Below are 21059 nucleotides of genomic sequence, written 5' to 3' on the forward strand. Positions count from 1 at the left end.
TTCCATGGAACACAAAAAGAGAAGAACGTTTTGAAGAATGTTGACGCTGCTTTTTTTTTCCCATACAATGAAAATGAATGGTGACTGAGGCCGTCAGTTCCTAACATCCTGCCTAATATTTGATTCTTTGTTCTACAGAAGACAGAAATGCGTACGCATTTGGAACTACATGAGGGTGAGTAAATGATGACAGAATTTCATTTGGGTAAACTATTCCTTTAAATTCTGAGAGGGCACTTTAAATATTTAGGGGTATAAAGGGGTTTGGATGACAAAAAAGGTTGGGAACACCTGCTATAGTGCATTACAGCAAAAAATATGATATTTTTATATATATTTAATCTTCATAAAAAAAGAAATTATTGTTGAATGTTGTGGAATGCAGGTGTGTGGAGTAATGGCAGTTAACCATGGAGAGAAAGAGAGAGAGAGAGAGAGAGAGAGAGAGCAAAAGATTGTCCTCATCCTGTGTGCAGTGACGGAAATTGATTGTGAGTTCAATTACATGCAGACAGACAGCTCAGTTTAAATCGTTATATGGTCACAGATTGATATAGACCAAAAGCTTCAGCGCAGCACACCGACTCCAACCGTACCAACACAGAGACGCACGCACCATTGATTCAGTTGCCAACTACACCACAATATCACACATTTTAAAGCCAGAAATAAAGAGAGACAGAGATAAAGATCTATCTTTCACTTAGAAGCACTCAAACGCTTAACTAAAGATTCAAAGTGTGAATATAATAGCATGGAAATGAACTCTTAGCCCTGAATCAATGAGAGGCTGCATGTGTGCTACGCTCTCACAAGTCCCGATCAGTTTTAATTAACACCGAAGATTTGCTCCATTACAAGCTCAAATACTATCCCTCATGCAAAGCACTGATGAAAAGCACAATGATTAGATTAATGTAGCAGGGCTGTGATACAGTCACTTGTCAAGCTACACTTAGCTTTATCCTGGACAGGTGTGTTTTGGTTAATATAGAAGAATTTATCCTGTAAATGTGTTCAATGTTGAGGTTTGCTGCCCGACCTGCGCCTGAGAGGATAACAAAATTGTCGTGTTTTGGGACAGGTTTGGGTCCATTTATGTATATGAATTACATTGGATTTGCAATTATTTAAAAAAAATAGTATTATTATTATCATTATAAATTTTGTATTTTTTTATTTTAGGGTCAATGACAAGTAAGGAACTTCAAGGTGAGGAAAAACATATTTCAAAAGGTAGTTTAAAACGCATCTGCCAAGTTTTTAGAAAGTAATCTTTTTATACTGTATTTCATATGCATTTACCACTATTAGTGATATATTCAAGTCATTTTCTGGACTAATTAAATTTGTGATGTTCTTTTTTTTTCTTTTTCTTTTTAAACAAATAGGCCTAACCTTTGCAACTCCTTTTGCGCATGTGTACACACATTCCTTTGAGACTTAGCTGTGATTTCAGATGTCTTGTTTATGGACTGAGCTTTAGGGGCAATAAAATCATAATCTTAATTGAAACAAAATCTTAACTGACATGAAATACATAAAATAGAGGTTAATGAAACTGGCGCATATACTGAAAAACATTCTTCACATTTGTATCTCTGAATATTATCAGTATTGTGCAGGTTTGCTATTTAAAGGATTAGTTCACCCAAAAATGAAAATTCTCTCATTATTCACTTACCCTGATGCCATCCCAAATGTGTATGACTGTCTCTCTTCAGCAGAACACAAATGAGGATTTTTAGAAGAAGATAGAGCTCTGTCAGGTCCTTATAATGGATGTAAATGGGTGCCAGCACTTTGACGGTCTAAAAGTCACATTTAGGCAGCATAAAAGTAATCCATCAATGAATGTCTTCTGAAGCGAATCGATAAGTTTATGTAAGAAACAAGTCAATAATTAAAAAGTTTTTAACTTTAAATCAGCGCTTCCACGAATGCACTTACGTCACGCGACAGCAGCGTGATGCATCAGCTGCTGGCAGGAAGCACTTTTTAAATGTTAATAACGTTTTATTTATCGATTTATTTTTTACACAGATGTATCGATTTGCTTCAGAAGACATTCACCGATCGACTGGAGTCATGTGGATTACTTTTATACTGCCTAAATATGACATTTGGACCGTCAAAATGCTGGCACCCGTGTACATCCATTATAAGGACCTGACAGAGCTCTATCTTTTTCTAAAAATCTTCACTTGTGTTCTGCAGAAGAAAGACAGTCATACACATTTGGGATGGCATCAGGGTAAGTGAATAATGAGAGAATTTTTGGGTGAACTATTCCTTTAACACGACTAGACCAGAGGTTGGCAACCTTTTTGACCATTCAAGTGCATTTTAAGGGCCATTTTAATTTTGGCCTACCCCTGCACTGGACCAATTAAAATCAGACCGGAACCTAAACAGAACGACGCTGAAACAAAGCTAGCCTAAACACTAATTCTTCGTAGAAGTACTCATTTAGCCAGGTGGAGTATCACAAAAAACAATTAGAACTAAAACATTTCAGATTTCTCAATAATTTCTGAAAAAATGTCTGAAAATATTTCCCTCTGCTCACTTGCAAACTTTATATCCTAAAACATCTTAAATTAAACTGCCTGTCTTTGAAATTATTGCCGTCTGCTGCTTAATTTAAACACTTCCTATTGTATATACTCTTGCTTTAAACATTGTGAGAAACAAGCAATAAACTTCAGCATACTGGAAAATTGGAGCACGTCATAATTCTGTAACCACAGCTGCTAAAAATTCAACAGAAAACATACAGAGGTGTTGATTGTGATCTGATCAAAACTTATTTTGAACTCTGCTCAAAGCTTATTCTGTCCATTTGCCCTGATAATCTCTATCCATATTCTCTTCCTGAGTGTTTGTTAAAGCAATAAGCCAAGAGATGTGTTATGAGTTATGAGTTACAGTGATTTTATAATGGGTAAGGGGTGTTTTTAGGTAAGAAGCAAAGCAAAGTGCCTAAAACCCCCTTAACCATGATAAAATCACTGTAATGCATGGAATTGAGTGGATTTTGTCTTTTATAAAACAGTAGCAACACCAATATGATAAAAGACACCAGCAATATGTTACATCAATGTTCAGTAAATAGATACATTTCTTAATAATAATAATAATGATAATCGGAAAACAATTCCTCTGCTAAATAATATAGTTCAGTAGCCTAACTGCTGTTTGCCAAGCAATGTAGCAACTTGGCGTGTTATATAGTATGTGCTGACACAGGTGTGTGTAACTTTCTAGTCATTTTGCAGCACTTTCAAACGTACTGAACATAGTTTGTACTGACCTCATCCACGTTCTCAAAGGCATTGATGACATCATAAGGCAGACAGGACAGCAGGTCAATCACAAACCAGGTTTTCATGTAATTCATGCGAATCAGTTTCGGGTCAGATATCACTTCCCCGGCTGGGCCTACGAAAGTGGTGTGGAAATTCAGAACAATATCCACCAGAAAAATCACATCCACAATACTGTCCACAACCAGCCAGGTGACATTGTTCTGCTTGGTCTTAAACGAGACATTATAGGGGACCATTATGGCCGTGTAGAAGGTGAGAATAAGGATGACCCAGTCCCACGTAGTCTTAAAGGCACAGTAGTGCAGGATGATGTGAGGCGGGGTCTTGGGCGTCTCTTGTTTGTACTGGGGGAGAATTTCTGAGCCCAGTTGGAGAACCTGTGGAGGAAAGAGAGGCAGCAGATGGTCATTTATCTGTGCTGATCTGTGTTGAGAGGAAGAACGATGACCATCTCGCCTGTAATGCTTCTGACAGAGAAAAATCACACTGTGTTAAACATCTCATCATGTCTGTTTAACAGATTCAGATGAAGCATTGCCTCTGAATGTCTCTAAAATAGACTTTTAATGAAGATTTTGGATAAATCTTCCAATGCTAAATTTATGGAGACATTACATAGATCTGCATTCAAGGAATACTTCAACCAACAGTGAAAATTCTGTCATCATCTACTCACCCTCATCTCATCCCAAACCGTTCATTCTTCAATTTAACACTAAAGGAGATTAAGCCAAATAATCGCCATCAGATGACGCTTTTCTATTTTCAAGTGACTGTGATAATCCTTTGCATCAATTCTTATTCATAGTCTCCACAGTTTTCAATCAAATTCAATCAAAGAGTATTTTAACAATTTATTTTACAAAAAAGTCAGATAAATATGCTTTTAAATGTCACCCTTCGTTCTAGCCCACATAAACATATGATCAATTCCGTTTATGAGAATAAACCTCATTTTCCTAAGTTCACGGCAATCTCCCATTTATTCCTATGGGAAGTTCTGCAAAGCTTGTCAGAGCAAGCAACGGTAACCAAGGGGGGCGGAGCTTAGCGAATGGTCAATTTCTATCTGTTCCTCATAAAAATCTATCATGTGGCTTTTGAAGACTTGGAATCAGTGGCGTAGCCAGAAACAAGGCTCACATGAGAATCACATAACTAGATGAATACTACTCACATAAATCTCAGTAACCGTCCTGTCATTTGACACTTACACTCATTGACTAAATCATGGCTGAATGTGAATACTACATTTCTACAATGGCATCTGAAACTGTAAACTATTGATTTTACATGATGCTGCATCCAAGCCGCTAGGTGACAGTGTAAGTCCAAGATGACACAAGGACAAAATTTACTGAGCACAACTTTAATTAATGAGCTAGTATGAAAAAGATAACTACATGTCTGACTTGATGCAATCAGACGGTAAGTCGGTAAGTAGACTGTTGAATAGGTGTAATATATTTTAATATCTCAGAGGAACTATATTGAACCATTGAAATATAATTGAAATCATTTTTACATCAAGCAGGGTCACAGAATTAACAACTTAATGGCATAAGCCTATAACACGTTATGAACAAACATCACAAGTAAAGGCGCGTACTGTACCTTTCTAAGTGTATTCTCCAAATGTTCCATAATATACATAATATATCATAATTGGGGAAGCAAAGAACAACAATGAACTTATTGTGATCATAGGCATCCATGAATAATGACGCAGAAATTAGAACTCGATAGCATATACTTTTTTAAAGTGCGCGCTTGTTTCCTCAGTCTCGCACTCTGCGCCTGTTGTGAAAGCGCTCCTGTAATCTGAGATGACCTCTTTAATACATTGGGTATCATATTATAGTCATTAAAATCAATTATGAAAAACTATTATTGATGCATCAAAGTTTCAGCATTATATCAATGCATTTTTATACCCCTACATACTATTATTATTTGTCAAAAAGTATTTCATTTGGATGTGCAAGCTGACATGTTGAATGGCATTTGCACACCCGTGGCTATGCCACAGCTTGGAATATAGTGGGTCAGATATCACTGGTGCTTTCAAGCTCCAAAAAGGACAGAAAAGCACCATAAAACTAGTCCATACAACTTGTGGACTATATTCCAAGTCTTCTGAAGCCATACGTTAACTTCGTCTGAGGAACTGAATGAAATTTGCTGAAACTTTTTCCACTTAGGAGTAGCTCAAATAATGTAACCGCATTGTGTCGCAATCATGGTGTTTCATGATAACACTGAGTGCGTATACATGCACCGATTATACTTAATAAGCTGACAACGTGTGTGTTCATGTAAACACTTTAAACAGCTTTCCTTTATCAGGGTGAGGTCATACGATTTAAGAAAAACAGATTGGCACACATAGATTTTTGCCCATTACCCCGATTTCACTTTGCATGTAAACACCTTTACCAGCATTCTTACCAGCTTATACAATGTCAAGTGTTGTGCACATGCCTGTTTATTTTTTTACTTTAAAAGCAGAAAATATCCTATGATTTCCAATCTCATGGAAACCCAGTTTTCTTGTGTTGCCAGATTTGTTGGTAGTTATCAGCATATTGGTGTGCATGTAAACACACTCAATAATATCAAAACTGGTGCCACATTTGAATGTGCACAAGCACGAAAGAGATTTGAGAGCTATGGAGGAGTGGCAATTTTTTTATCTACTTAATTTACTTTAGTGTTCCACGAAAGAAAACAAGTCATATAGGTTTGAAACAACATGAGAGTAAGCAAATGATTTTCCTTTTTGGGTGAACTATCCTTTTAAGAATAGATACCACTACACCACAACAAATCAATAAATCAATATGAGAACACATAGAAAGCCAGCGAGTTTGCACACTCTTCGAATTCATCACCAATATCTTATTAATCTCCCTGCAGGAGGGGTGAGTGTGTAGTGGGGATACACACAGAGTGAGATGATAGCTGCCCTAGTGTCAGTTTGATCTTTGCCATGGACAGATGCAAATGCATGACACACACCAGAATCACTCTGGTGTAAAATAAATTTATCAGCCTAACACACAGAGAGACAGACACAGACGAACCTCTGCAAGTCGTGAGTGCTTATGTACATTCTCTCCTTTGTGTACGGTGGGCTGCAGTTGCTGTAGAACCCCTCGACTACTGGTCAGAGCTCTGGTCAAACGAGCAAACTTCCCCCAGCCTGAACACAGATAACACACACATTCATATGCACACTCAAATGCAATATATAACACTTAAAGAGGGGGTCCCACACCTTTTGACCAATGAATTGCCATGAATTTCCATTATTTTTTCCACTTGTTCATGATTTCTGTACAATGTTTTTAAAAACTGCACTGTACAAGGAGCAATATTTAGCCAAAAAATATTGTAGAGCTGAGCATAACAAGAAAAAATGATGACTATTATAGTCATATAAATATCCATAACTTTTCTTTGACTTACTAAGATACTGTAAGATTAATTGTCATGACTTTTTCAGGCCTGTAAATCACTTTTTTAAATTCTCTGGATATTTCCATGTTTTTCATGACCATAGGAACCTTGTCATAGACTCCCAAAGTCATATGCACAAACAGACATTCATACAAACACACAAACTTCCCTCCAGCCAGCACTCTTAACAAACACTCATTTATGATTACTACCCCAGCTTTTACACTACACAGAACATGTGAAAATGAGATCCCCTCCAAACATGTAATATAAGTAAAAAAATACATCTGGACAACACATACCTTTGGAGGAGTCGTCCTCAATTGGCTGTTTGAATGCTGTGATGTCACTAAATGTACACAAGAAGAGCACAACCTTCTCCTGTTCGTTCCGTATAGGTGCAATTTTTACAAAGAACCATACCGGTGTTCCTGAGAAAATACATACGCACATTAAAAACACCCCAAAATTCTCTGTGCACCTGTGTGTGTCAATGTGTGTAAATCTGACAGATGACATGTCATCAAAAGTTATTACTCTATTGAAGTAAATATTGCTTTACCATACAGAGTAATGCATATTCAATATGATTTCAGCATAACAAACTTTTGCACCAAGATTGCTGTGTTCCTGCTTCGGGAACGGGGGTGTAATTTGTTAACATTAGTTAATGAATTAGTATGAAGGATCTCTGTTTGTCTGGGAAAGGCGGATGCGGTAGCCGGATCCACATTCAACGAACTTTAATCAGACAAAACATCAGACTGAAAAACAGCAACATAAACACACACAGAGCGGCCGTGTGTATTCACTTTTTATTTTTATTCAATTTGTTTTATTATTATCTCTGTCTTGTTGCTGTATTGTTTGTGCACTGGAAGCTTCTGTCACCAAGACAAATTCCTTGTATGTGAAAGCATACTTGGCAATAAAGCTGATTCTGCTTCTGATTCATAGTGCATTAACTAATGTTAACAAATACAACTTTGATTTTAAAAAAATGTATTACTATTTGTTGAAATTAACATTAAACAAGATTAATAAATGTTCATTGTTAGTTCATGCTAACTAATGTTAAATAATGGAAACTTATTGTAAAGTGTTACCTGATTGTTTGTGTGTGTGTGTGTGTGTGTGTGTGAGTTGTTTTTTGTGGTTTATGAAGACAGTTTTTTAAGTTACAAACTAGAAATTATGAGGGTCACAATATATCAGCAGCTGATATATTATTGGCCGATAACCAGAAAAATACAAATGTAATTTTTGCGCCGATAATGGAATTACCGCCGATATTTTCACTCTGTGAGGATTATTTCAACATCTCTGCACCTTGTTACGTTGTTTTGGGTCTGGTTTTAATTTGGGATCACCTGCTGTGAGTAACGACATGCCACCAGTGCCAGAAAGAGTTTTGAAGTGTGGGGGGGAGGAGCAGCAATCTGGGCTGGTTGTGATATCATCACAACAACATTCCACAGTCAGTATAGTTAATTTATAAAAATGTTGATGTAATCTAACTAAAGAGATTCAAATCTGCTTCCGCACCACCAGCACAGAGAGAGATCTGGCTATACACTTGTCATTATTGTGGCGGAATGACCCACCTCTGCCTCTCGTCATCTTCACCCCGCCTCTTAGGGCAGTCCTTCAGCCAGGCTCACGATGGGAGTTGGGCAGGAGAAGAGAAGAGGCGCATAATTAATAAGCCTCATTGGGGTGATGTTTGATGAGGCTCACCTGAATTGGATGGAGCCTCATCGACGCTGCCATAACGAGAGCCGGCTTCTCTTCTCCATGTGTGCACACCCTGGCATCGTCGCAGGCCCAGGATCAGAGTGGGGAGGGTTCGGCCGAGTTAGATTCATCGCCGGACCTGCTCCTTGGACCCCCAGCATGAGTTAAGTGTGTCGCCTGGGAGGACAGCACAAGTTGTGGTCGACAGGCTAGAGGCCGGGCCGCTTTCCCCTCTCATCTGCCGCGGACCTGGGAAGACAAGCTGCCGAAGATGACGCCACCCCACGCATCTCGGACACAGGAGGGAAGCACGTGCGGTCGTCGGACCCAGCTCACACCTGGGCCTATCCATGCACACTCCCCCGACCTTCACTGAGCCCCAGTTTCACCTCAAAGATGCCAGATCCCCTTTTATTATTTCTAATAAATGCCTCTTCGAGGCTTGACGCCACAGCCACTGTGTCTCACTCTTGCTCCCCCCGCCACATTATATTCACAGTTCACACATACCTTTGAGGCAGCTGTCTTCAGTTTAGGATACTACTGGAAAACTGCGTGTTCTTATGTATGGGTCCCTCTCTTTTATGTGTCTATTAAATCATTTGACAGTCGTTTTATTGTTTGTATCTGCATTCAACATCATTACACAAGCACAATATGTCCTGTGTTTTATACCTTTTTAAAACACCATATTACATTCGATACTGTATGATTTGAAGAGTTAAGGGTTAAAGTTATTTCCTCATCCCCAATAATAGGATACAAAGCAATATTTGTTCATTATCCTATTTTGTGTAATTCGGCTGACTTTATGACTGATCTTCGATATCAGTCTTGTATTACTGTGAATTAAGTCAAATTTCTCTCTTGAAAGAATAACACGAGACCCACATAGGTTTAAAACACCATTATTTTACTTGATAAGCTTGTTGACATTGTGCAAACAAACAGTTTAGCTTGATAACATTGTGCAAACAGTAAATGGTCATTCTACTACTATCATATAAGTCATATAATGCAAGTTATAACTACTTACATAAAACATCTGGATTTGTGAATAATGGAACATCTCCTTATGGTTCAACACATGTCTACAAACAGCACAGAATGGCAGTGACAGCTAGCACGCTCTCATCCACTTTGTTTGTAGATCAGTGGTTATAGACCGATCAGACGTCTGCATATTTTCACTTTTGCAATGTGCAAAATGCCACGTTTACACATTTAAATGAATATCAGATGCTAAAACTACATTGATTTATAGCCCTTACCAGTTTGGCGACGAGGATGGGATCTAAATAAAGAATCTGGGACAGAGAGTTTATGTTTGAGGACTTGCTATTGGCTGTTGTCATTGCATAATTAATAAGGCATGTTTGTGTAGGTTTTGGGGACTGTTTGGGGGTGATATTAATTAACATTTAAATGTTACTGGGGGTTATAGTTATGTTTTAAGTTCCGTTTAATGTTACTTATGTCCTTTTATGTTATGACATGGGTTTATTTTTTAGTTGGTGAGAGTAGTGTTCCTTTGAGTTATGTGTCATACTATAAGAGGCAGTGGTGGTAAATATGAAGCTTTGTAAATCAAATCATTATTTCTAAATGTACAAAACTCCACATATTGGTGAGATCTACTGAAGACATTGTTTGACTTATGCAGTATAATACATGTTCTAAAGCATTGGTTTGAGATGACTGATTTATAAGGATTTCAAAGCATCAAGAAAAGAGTTTTGAGAGGGTTCGTCACTAGTTTAGGTTAACTAGAGCCTGGACTATTAATTGTTCGAGCGTGACATCAATTTGATCTTTGTTGTCTCTCTAGAGCAGGAAAGCAATAACTCAAAGTGGCTAGTAGTAATTTATATTCAGTCAATTCCCATGCTGTACTACTTTTAATGAGTGCACATATTTTTATGTCAGCCGAAGTTCAATTGAGGAGTAAACTAAAAGTGGGGGGCCGTGGAAAGTTTATTTTCATTTATTTCTCATTCAAATCAGCATACATTTGTTTTATAGGCACATTTCTGGTCCAAATTCCAAGCTTTTACATGTGACATATTTTTCTTATGAGAAGCTTTTAATGAATTAACTAGCAGTTCCAGGTTAAAGGATTAAAAATTTTTAAAACAAAATGTTATATCGGTTATCGTATAGGTATCGGTCACAATGAGCTGTGAATTATTGGTTATCGTATTGTCCCAGAAATTCCATATCAGTGCATCCCTATTTATGAGAACACCCCTGGTGTCCCTTTAATTCAAACGGCTTGAAAAACATAATTAACAATGTTTTTTTTTTTTTAAATGGCAAAAGGTTTCTGTGAGGGTTAGGTTTAGGGGTAGGTGTAGGGTTAGGGGATAGAATATATAGTTTGTACAGTATAAAAATCATTATGTCTGTGGAGAGTCCTCATAATGATAGGAGTACCAACATGATAGTTTATAGTAATATATAGTTAGCTTTATATAAAAACAACAGAGGTCTACCCAGATAGCTGAGCAAACATTTGTGTGTGTGTGTGTGTGTGTGTGTGTGTGTGTGTGTTGTGTGTGTGTGTGCAGCTGTGGTGCTCACGATTTTTCTTGTACATCAAGATCTCAAACGAGTTCATCTCATAGTTCTCGAAAGTCAGCCGAACTTTCTCACATGTGTCCTTATCTGTGAGCTCTCCATACATAAAGCTGAAAGACAAAAAAAAAAATTTTCAATCAGAGGCAATATTCAGATTTAGTGTAATATTATATTGGTTATTTTGGGTCCCCCCAATCCTGAATATATTTTTACATCCAGAGTCCAAATCTAACATCAAGTGCCAAATGCAAGTACAAATTGGCTTTGGCAAATTAATAGAATGCCAGCTGCCTGGTAACTTTATTTATATATATTAACATTAAAATTTATTTGTAAGAATGATAGCCTGACCCTTAACGATGTAAGAGAAGCAAGTAATTTAAATCAAACTTTCTTCTAAAGAAAACATCTGTCATGACTTGCCTGTCTTCTAACTACTTTTTCCTTAGTGGAAAATGTATCAATTAGTTTGTCCAGGATGCCTGAAGCTTTTTTCCCCAGTACTCCATGTGGCAAAACATATGTGGAATATTCCATGCATTAAGCAACCAAAATAAATATATTTGTAACAAAGCATTGATGTGCCTTCACATATTTGTGACAGGTGCAGTTTCACTGTGAGACTAGCTTATCTCATGTATAAAATCCTACACTGTTTGTCACTAATATGATTCCATAGGGACAAAATATATTTTTTATTAAAAGAATATGCAAAATACAGTTTCATGGCTGTATTTCATAAGTAATATTTATGGCTGGTAACATTTTCTCAATTCACCCGCAGTTGTTGTAAAAAGTGTATTTTGGACCCTGGCTACAACCTTGTTTTATATTACACCAAGGAGCCAAAACATTATGACCACTCACAGATGAAGTGAATAACACTGATCATCTCCTAACAAGGCCACATGTCAAGGTCTGGGTAGATTAGATTGTAAGTGAAAAAGTGTTGAATGCAGGAGAAATGGGCAGTAGGTAAGACTTCGACAAGGGCCAAATTGTTATGGCCAGACGCCAGGTTAGAGCATCTCTGAAATGGTAAGATTTGTGGGGTGCTCCCGGTCAGCAGTGGTGAGTACCTACCGACAGTGGTCCGATGAGGGACAAATCACAAACTGGCGACAGGGTGTTAGGTGCCCAAGGCTCATCAATGTGCAAGGGCAATGAAGGCTCTCTCGTCTGGTACTAACCGACGGAAGGTCTACTGTGGCACAAGTCACAGAATATTTTACACACAGTGCATCGCACCCTGCTGCATATTGGGCTGCGTAGCCGCAGACCGGTCAGAGTGCCCATGATGACCCCAGTCCACTCTCGACAGTGCCTACAATGGGCACGCGAGCATCGGAACTGGACCTTGGAGCAATGGAAGAAGGTAACTTGGTCCGATGAGTTCCGTTTTCTTTTACATCACGTGGATGGCTGAGTGCATGTGCACCATTTACCTGGGGAAGTGATGGCACCAGGATGCACTATGGAAAGACAACAAGCCAGTGGAGGGAGTGTGATGCTCTGGGCAATAATCTGCTGGGAAACCCTGGGTCCGGCCATTCATGTGGATGTCAATTTGTCACGTGCCACCTACCTAAACATCGTTGCAGATCAGGTACATCCCTTCATGGCAATGGTATTCCCTGACGGCAGTGACCTCTTTCAGCAGGATTATGCACCCTGCCACACTGCACACATTGTTCAGAAATGGTTTGATGAACATAATAAAGAGTTCAAGGTGTTGCCCTGGCCTCCAAATTCCACAGATCTCAATCTGATTGAGCATCTGTCGGATGTGCTGGACCAACAAGTCAGATCCACGGTGGCTTCACCTCGCAACTTACAGGACTTGAAGGATCTGCTGCTAATGTCTTGGTGCCAGATACCACAGGACACCTCCAGGTGTCTTATAGAGTACATGCCTCGGTGGGTCGGCGCTGTTTTGGTGGCACACGGAGGACCAACAGCATATTAGGCAGGTGACCATAATGTTTTGGCTCATCAGTGTATTTGCGAGGTGATCTATTTTACATTTTTTATCAACCCTCTGATTTTATGTCACAAGGTCAAGCCTAACTTTGCTTTGATGAGAGAGAATGTCACTTTAAGATGTCTGGAAATGTGACTAATGAGCTTGTCTTGTGTTTGGTATTATCAGTGAAAAGCCAAAGTCCAAAGCTTACTGGGCACATTGCATATCAACGCTAATGGCAGCAGCTTTCATTAACAACTTAACTACGTCCCCACAAAAAGACATGCACCATTGCAATTATACTGCTGACATTTGGCCAATGTAATAATGGACATACAGTATTGGCAATTAGGGAAAATTCCATACAGTGTACAATACAGAATATTCTGCTACATAAACATGATGACCATTTCTAAGGTACATTTAAAATTATTCACTACAATTGCACTCCCCACAAACTATACTACACTCTACATGCATGTTGTACAGACTGTGTAGTATTTTTCCTCTCTTCCTTTTTATAGAGGCATCATTAATTTGCCCAGTACAGGAATATTCCTTTAATGTGTACGTTAAGTCTGATACCTGCAAGTGCTGCTTTTCTGCATGACCTCAGCGCGGTGGTAACCAGACAGCTTACAAAAGCCATCATTGCTGTAAACTATGGGCCAGTCTACGATCTGGGCATTCCCCAGCACAAAGTTGGTGTCTGTGAAAAGAGCACAGGAGGGTATGGGGAAGAAGCAGATGAGAGTAACCAGGAACAAGGTTAACAGTAACAAAGCTAGAGGTCAGTCGCTATGGTAATGTCATATGAGGCAGGATGGGTGGACACTGTCACGGCAGCCGCAAGCCACTAAGCTGACATTTATGACAACACTGAGTATTTACAAAGTCCCTTTAAGGCAAGTTAGTTCACTTGGTGGACAAATTGGAACACCTCCTGTCATGCAGTACTATAGCTGCATTCAAACTGCATAACTCCATAAATCTTTCAGCTTTCACATGACAGTGAGATCCTCCTGTCCAGATACAATGCATGATATCTTAAGGAACATTTATGATTACCACAGACCATTCTACAGACGGCCTGATGCATGTTAAAATCAGTCCACTGTAAGTCCAGTGAAGAACTAGCTGCTGGATTTGCCAGAGAGGTTCATAGCTCACATCCTTAGGGAATAGTTCACCCAAAAATTAAAATTCTCTCATCATTTACTCACCCTCATGCCAGCCCAGATGTGTATGACTTTCTTTCTTCTGCAGAACATAAATTAAGATTTTTAGATGAATATTTCAGCTCTTTTGGTCCATACAATGCAAGTGAATGGGTGTCAACAATTTGATGTTCCAAAAATCACATACGTAGGTCAGCATAAATGTGATCCATAAAACTCCAGTGGTTAAATCCATATCTTCAGAAGTGATATGATAGGTGTGGGTGAGACACAGATCAATAATTAAGTCAATTTTTGCTAGATATTCTCCTCCCTGCCCAGTAGGGGGCATATGCATGAAGAAGAATGTGAAAGTGAAAATTAAAGTGGAGATTGACTGAACAGGGAGGAGAATTTATAGTTATATAAGTATCATATCGCTTCTGAAGACACTGATTTATTGGAGTCATATGGATTACTTTTATGCTGATTTAAGTGGTTTTTAGAGCATCAAAATGTTGGCACCCATTCATTTGCATTGTATGGACCAAAAGAGCTGAGATATTCTACCAAAAATCTTAATTTGTGTTCTGCTGAAGAAAGAAAGTCAAACACATCTGGGATGGCATAAGGGTGAGTAAATGATAAGAGAATTTAAAGTGAACTATTCCTTTAACAGTTTTGTTTGAAACACTTAGTATCTTAAACCAGATATTTCGGATTAAACACCTGTACATTTCCTTTTGTTCTTAGAGTTATATCAGATTTTAGATTTACCTGTCCCTAAAAGTCTGTGAATTATATGAACATGATGTTCCCTTCCAGTGTAATTGGGCAGTTCTAGGAAGGAATGGCCAGTTTAAAGGAATGGTTCACCCAAAAATTCTCGCATCATTTACTCACCCTCATGTCATCCCAAATGTGGATGACTTTTTTTCTTCTGCAGAACAAAAACGAAGATTCTTAGAAGAATATCTCCTTACAATACAAGTGAATGTTGACCAGACCTTTGAAGATCCAAAAAATCACATAAAGGCCACATAAAAGTAATACATTTTTACTATAAATCTCCTCTTTCACAACATTGATAGTAAAGGACTTAACTATTGATCTGTTTCTCACCAACACCTATCATATCGCTTCTGAAGATATGGATTTAACCACAAGAGTCGTATGGATTAATTTTCTGTGCCCTTTATGTGATTTTTGGAGCTTCAAAGGTCTGGTCACCATTCATTTGCATTGTAAGGACCAACAGAGGTGAGATATTATTCTAAAAATCTAAGTTTGTGTTCGGCAGAAGAAAGAAAGTCATACACATCTGGGATGGCATGGGGATGAATAAATGATGAGAGAATTTTCTTTTTTGGGTGAACTATCCCTTTAAGCTGCAGTGTGGAGCACTCTTTATGTCCACTGTCAAAACATCTGGCTGCAAAAAACTAACTTTTATGACAACCATAATCCTGTGAAAAAGTGTCTAAAATGTACCACTTGATATAGCCACAACTAAACAAACAATTCAAAGACTCTGCTATACCTTTTTTAAGTCTTCTAGTTCTCCATATGCACAACAGGGAACTCTTTGCAGAGTTAGTTTCTGTCAGACTGTCATTCAATAAAGTCATACCACCAACTTTCTCTTCTGAGTGTATTTTCCAAGGGTTTTTGTTGAAAACCCTCTGCGCCAGGGTCACTCCCCTCTCCTTGACAAACACAATTCCTCTCTAGTGAGTTCCATCCCAGTCACCTTGCTTTAACCTTTCTTGCGACGTCTGTCAATTTTAGTGTGTTAGTGGCTAGCGTGTTAAGCAGACTATCAAGTTGATTAGCTGACAGCAGTGATTTAGTGGCTGCTGAGTAAGGCAGTGGCACTTTTAACAAGTGTATCTCAAAGCTTGAGCAAGCTCACGGTAACATTATACAACATGTAATCCAATATGTGAGAATTTAAAACATCTAGTCAGTCACAAATTGACCATTCGCTAAGCTCCACCCCCTGGGTTACCGTTGCTTGCTCTGACAAGCTTTGCAAATGAATGGGAGACTGCCGTATACTGCATAGTTTTTGGCAAAACATTGTAAAGCATATTTATTTGTAATTCTTTTGTTAAAGAAATTGTTAAAATTTCACAGTAATTTGATTGAAAACTGTGGAGACTGTGAATCAGAATTGAGGCAAACAATTATCACAGTCACTTGAAAAGAGAAGTGTCATTTGATGTCTATTGCACACCAGATAACATTAGAGTAAGTGAACAGAATTGCTTATAACGTCTCATTACACATTCACCTAAAATGCTGTGAACTCATTATTTACTATCGCCTTTACTAAGACCTGAATCAATACATAAATTAATTAACGTTAAGTTATAAGCTTTAATTTACCTTGAAGCAAATGTAGGTGTCCTTGCTGATGTTAGACATGTCCATTTGGGAATGAGTGTTGACAGTTTAATTCATACCATGTTGTTCTTGAGATTTATTTAAAGATTAAAAAGAAAGAAAGAAAAAACACAGCGTGTATACTCTCTAGGTACCTCGTGTCACTATTACAAATGATCCAACAACAACATTTATTTGATTTTTTCTATCATTTCTATACAATTCCGCTTAAAACTACTCAAACACACAATACTCCCATAGACTTTTGCTGGAAAAAAGCAAACGCTTGTCAGAGAAATGGCAGACAGCAACAGTTGCTAAGATAGGATTGGTCAGAAACACTTTTAAGGTGGGGCTTAGCAAAGGGTCAATCAGCGACAGCGAAGCCTCTTCCAGTATATAAATCCTTTAGCTTGCTGTCAGTAACATGAAATCTGTAATCATGATGTTGACGGTCTGACAGCCTTTATTTAAGCACTGAAAAAACGATCATTTCGGACAAAAAAGCATACATATGCAATTAATCAAACATAATCACTGCAATAGACCTATGATATTGTTTTACATCATAAAATATGTCCTTCACCTCATTCAGACATAATAACATGAATGGCAACATTTTTCATTTTGACTGCAAACATGACAGAAACACACACACACAAACACACATTTCATCTTTCTATGGCTAATGCTTGTGAAAGGCAAATGTGAGATGAACAAACATCCAGTAAGACAGAAAATGAAAAGGCAGTAACAGAATCAGAAGTGAAGGATAACTCATATCTATGATATAAACAGTTCATTTTAGAGCATGGTGGTGGATTTGCCACAGAGCACGGTTCTCCTCTACATAGTATAAACACAGGAAGTGCACTCCACACTGAACACTAAAAGGTGCATTAAACAAACACACACACATGGACTCACACGCACCACAATGAAGGATAAAGGTTCCATGCCAACATTTGTTATTTTACAGAACATGCTATCCGTGCTGAATGAGGACCAGGAAGCAAAATCTGCATAGTTATTTTCACCATAACCATCTAAGCAGCTTGTAAATATATTAACAGAACTGTTAAACCACTAACAGGACAAAATAGTTTTGTAATGCTTTTAGAATTCAGACTATCAGTATGTAAATTAACAGAAATTGGTATAGAACAATAGTTCATGTAGAAAGGCAATAGTAGGATAGAGAGGGAGAGAGAGAGAAAGGTAGAGAGAGAGAAAGAGAGAATATAATGTAGGGATGAAAGAGTTTAAAACACGGGTGTTCTGCTCAGTGAGGTTTATACCTGTGTGTCTATGTGATAATGTCCAAACTGGAAGTTAAAGAAAACAGAAAAAGAGTTAAAGTGACACATTCACACCACACCAGGGGAAGAGGCACTCCCCTGCCGGTCTCTTATTTCTGATATACTGGGCAGCTCTCTCGTTTTCTGATGAGGTCGAGGAGCTCAGATGTGTATGCTTTTCACTAGCTGAACTCCATACATAAGAGAAGTGGTCCTGAAGGATAAATATCTATAAGAAAATATGTTCCTTTATAGGACCTTACAGAGGGTGCAAGTGCATGGTCTGATCTCACGGGCAGTGTTGGTGAAGACGCTTTGTCAATTTCCAACCCTTTCAGCCATCTTAAATATTAATTACAATTAAATATTAATGTAGCTTAAAGTTGTTCTCTATTCCCAAATAACATGCTGTTGGAAGTTTGTCTGAAAACAACTCAAATTGGGAAAGAGCAGAACATGCAGTCAATCAGAGTAGGTACACCCTTGATTCTGGGAGCTATACAGAAGTGTGACCAAACCTTTCAGCCCCAGTATCAGCCTTTAATAAATTCTTGCCCCTTTAAAAACATCGAAGAAAAAAATATTTTATACGCTAAAACTGTATGGACTACTTATAATGACATTTCTTCACTGTTTATAAATATACGTTATTTATAATATTTGAATCCTATTACAATCAAGCGCCCGAGGTATAGGCAATTACACAACTGAAGCGCACATTTCACTTAATTTTTCTAGACATATTTATCATGTCTGTAAATTTATTCGCATTGATTTTTTTTTTTTTTTACTTTGTGTTGCCTAGTATGCACATAAAAGTATATTGTCTTTATATAAAGGTGTGCAATAAGTCTCAAATTTACATCAAAAAGTTTTTTATTATTATTATTATTTTTATCTGCGACACTAGCAATGATCATTTTGCTGTATGTGTAAGCGTCTGCTGGACACTGATGCTTCTTACCGTTAGACCGTCGGACAATATTTTCCAAAAATGTGTTTTGAGGGGCCACTAGTCCTCTGCGTCCCCCGGCCATCGCGGCGGGTCATGCGCTCCTGTTTGAGCCCGGACCTGTCAGCATGAAGTACCCCCGCACGTCTCCGATGTGTCCGTACACATCCACATGCCGCTGCCGCATCCAGTGATGAGTGGACCCGGGGCTCTCCTCACGCTCCCGAGTATCGCTCTCCCATCTCCACCCCGTTGATCCTCCGTGAACGGGTTTGACTGGCAAAACAGCGCCATCTATAGATTCACATTTGAAATAGCACATGTTAACAATGTAAATCAATAGATGGCGCTGTTTTGTTAGTTACTCAGTGTTAAAATCTACCAGTTCAGATCTTTGAACGCCATCTGCCGGTGCAAGTGTGTGGATTTATTTCTTAGTTGAGTAAATAACTAAACAGCTTCAGTTGTCTTTTATTTAGTTATACATCATCCTTTCATGTTTTATCATGCCAAGGTAAGGTTTTCTATAGCATTTTATCAGCAGATAAAGGCTTTGCATTTAATATGTCGATATACAGTGCATCCGGAAAGTATTCACAGCGCTTCACTTTTTCCACATCATGTTACAGCCTTATTCCAAAATTGTTTACATTCATTATTTTCCTCAAAATTCTACAAACAATACCCCATAATGACAACGTGAAAGAAGTTTGTTTGAAATCTTTGCAAATTTATAAAAAAAAAAAAAAAACACACATGTACATAAGTATTCACAGCCTTTGCTCAATACTTTGTTGAAGCACCTTTGGCACCAATTACAGCCTCAAGTCTTTTTGAGTATGATGCTACAAGAATGGGCAGTTTCTCCCATTCTTCTTTGCAGGACCTCTCAAGCTCCATCAGGTTGGATGGGGAGCGTCGGTGCACAGCCATTTTCAGATCTCTCCAGAGATGTTCAATCGGGTTCAAGTCTGGGCTCTGGCTGGGCCACTCAAGGATATTCACAGAGTTGTCCCCTAGCCACTCCTTTGTTATCTTGGCTGTGTGCTTAGGGTCGTTGTCCCGTTGGAAGATGAACCTTCGCCCGAGTCTGAGGTCCAGAGCGCTCTGGAGCAGGTTTTCATCAAGGATGTCTCTGTATATTGCTGCATTCATCTTTCCCTTGATTCCCTGACTAGTCTCCCAGTTCCTGCTGCTGAAAAACATCCCCACAGCATGATGCTGCCACCACCATGCTTTACTGTATGGAAGGTATTGGCACGGTGCCTGGTTTCCTCCAGACATGACGCTTGCCATTCAGGCCAAAGAGTTCAGTCTTTGTTTCTCATGGTCTGAGAGTCCTTCAGGTGCCTTTTGGCAAACTCTAGGTGGGCTGTCATGTGCCTTTTACTGAGGAGTGGCTTCTGTCTGGCCACTCTACCATACAGGCCTGATTGGTGGAGTGCTGCAGAAATGGTTGTTCTTCTGGAATGTTCTCCTCTCTCCACAGAGAAACGCTGGAGCTCTGTCAGAGCGACCATTGGGTTCTTAGTCACCTCCCTGACTAAGGCCCTTCTCCCCCGATTGCTCAGTTTGGCCTGGTGGCCAGCTCTAGGAAGAGTCCTGGTGGTTCCAAACTTCTTCCATTTACAGATGATGGGGGCCACTGTGCTCATTGGGACCTTCAATGCTGCAGAAATTTTTCTGTACCCTTCCCCAGATCTGTGCCTCGATACAATCCTGTCTCGGAGGTCTACAGACAATTCCTTGGACTTCATGGCTTGGTTTGTGCTCTGACATGCACTCTTAACTGTGGGACCTTATATAGACAGGTGTGTGCCTTTCCAAATCATGTCCAATCAACTGAATTTACCACAGGTGGACTCCAATCAAGTTGTAGAAACATCTCAAGGATGATCAGTGGAAACAGGATGCAGCTGAGCTCAATTTTGAGTGTCATGGTAAAGGCTGTGAATACTTATGTACATGTGATTTGTTTTCGTTTTTTAAAAAAAAAGAAATTTGCCAAGATTTCAAACAAACTTCTTTCACATTGTCATTATGGGGTATTGTTTGTAGAATTTTGAGGAAAATAATGAATTTAATCCATTTTGGAATAAGGCTGTAACATAACAAAATGTGGAAAAAGTGAAGCGCTGTGAATGCTTTCCGGATGCACTGTACATTACATGCTCTAATTGACAAACAAATAAACAAACAAACAAA

General features: G+C 38.7%; 1 protein-coding gene across 2 annotated transcripts in view; it reads right to left on the bottom strand.

Annotated features, from left to right (window-relative positions):
- Positions 1-19028, bottom strand: part of LOC127455280 (potassium voltage-gated channel subfamily H member 1-like) — a 79409-nt gene extending 60381 nt beyond the window's left edge. Inside the window, exons 1-7 of one of the 2 annotated variants that reach the window (XM_051723025.1) lie at positions 18867-19028; positions 17903-17929; positions 13648-13771; positions 11103-11209; positions 7091-7219; positions 6413-6531; positions 3314-3706 (exon numbers count right to left, since the gene is read on the bottom strand). In XM_051723025.1, the coding sequence (XP_051578985.1) occupies positions 3314-3706; positions 6413-6531; positions 7091-7219; positions 11103-11209; positions 13648-13771; positions 17903-17929; positions 18867-18939 (972 nt within the window). In that variant the 5' untranslated portion in view covers positions 18940-19028. The remainder of the gene's footprint in view (positions 1-3313; positions 3707-6412; positions 6532-7090; positions 7220-11102; positions 11210-13647; positions 13772-17902; positions 17930-18866) is intronic. The other variant, XM_051723026.1, reaches the window with a different exon arrangement.
- Positions 19029-21059: the final 2031 nt, after the last annotated feature.

The sequence above is a fragment of the Myxocyprinus asiaticus genome, chromosome 17 (genome assembly GCF_019703515.2).
Source record: "Myxocyprinus asiaticus isolate MX2 ecotype Aquarium Trade chromosome 17, UBuf_Myxa_2, whole genome shotgun sequence".
NCBI classification, from domain to species: Eukaryota; Metazoa; Chordata; class Actinopteri; order Cypriniformes; family Catostomidae; genus Myxocyprinus; species Myxocyprinus asiaticus.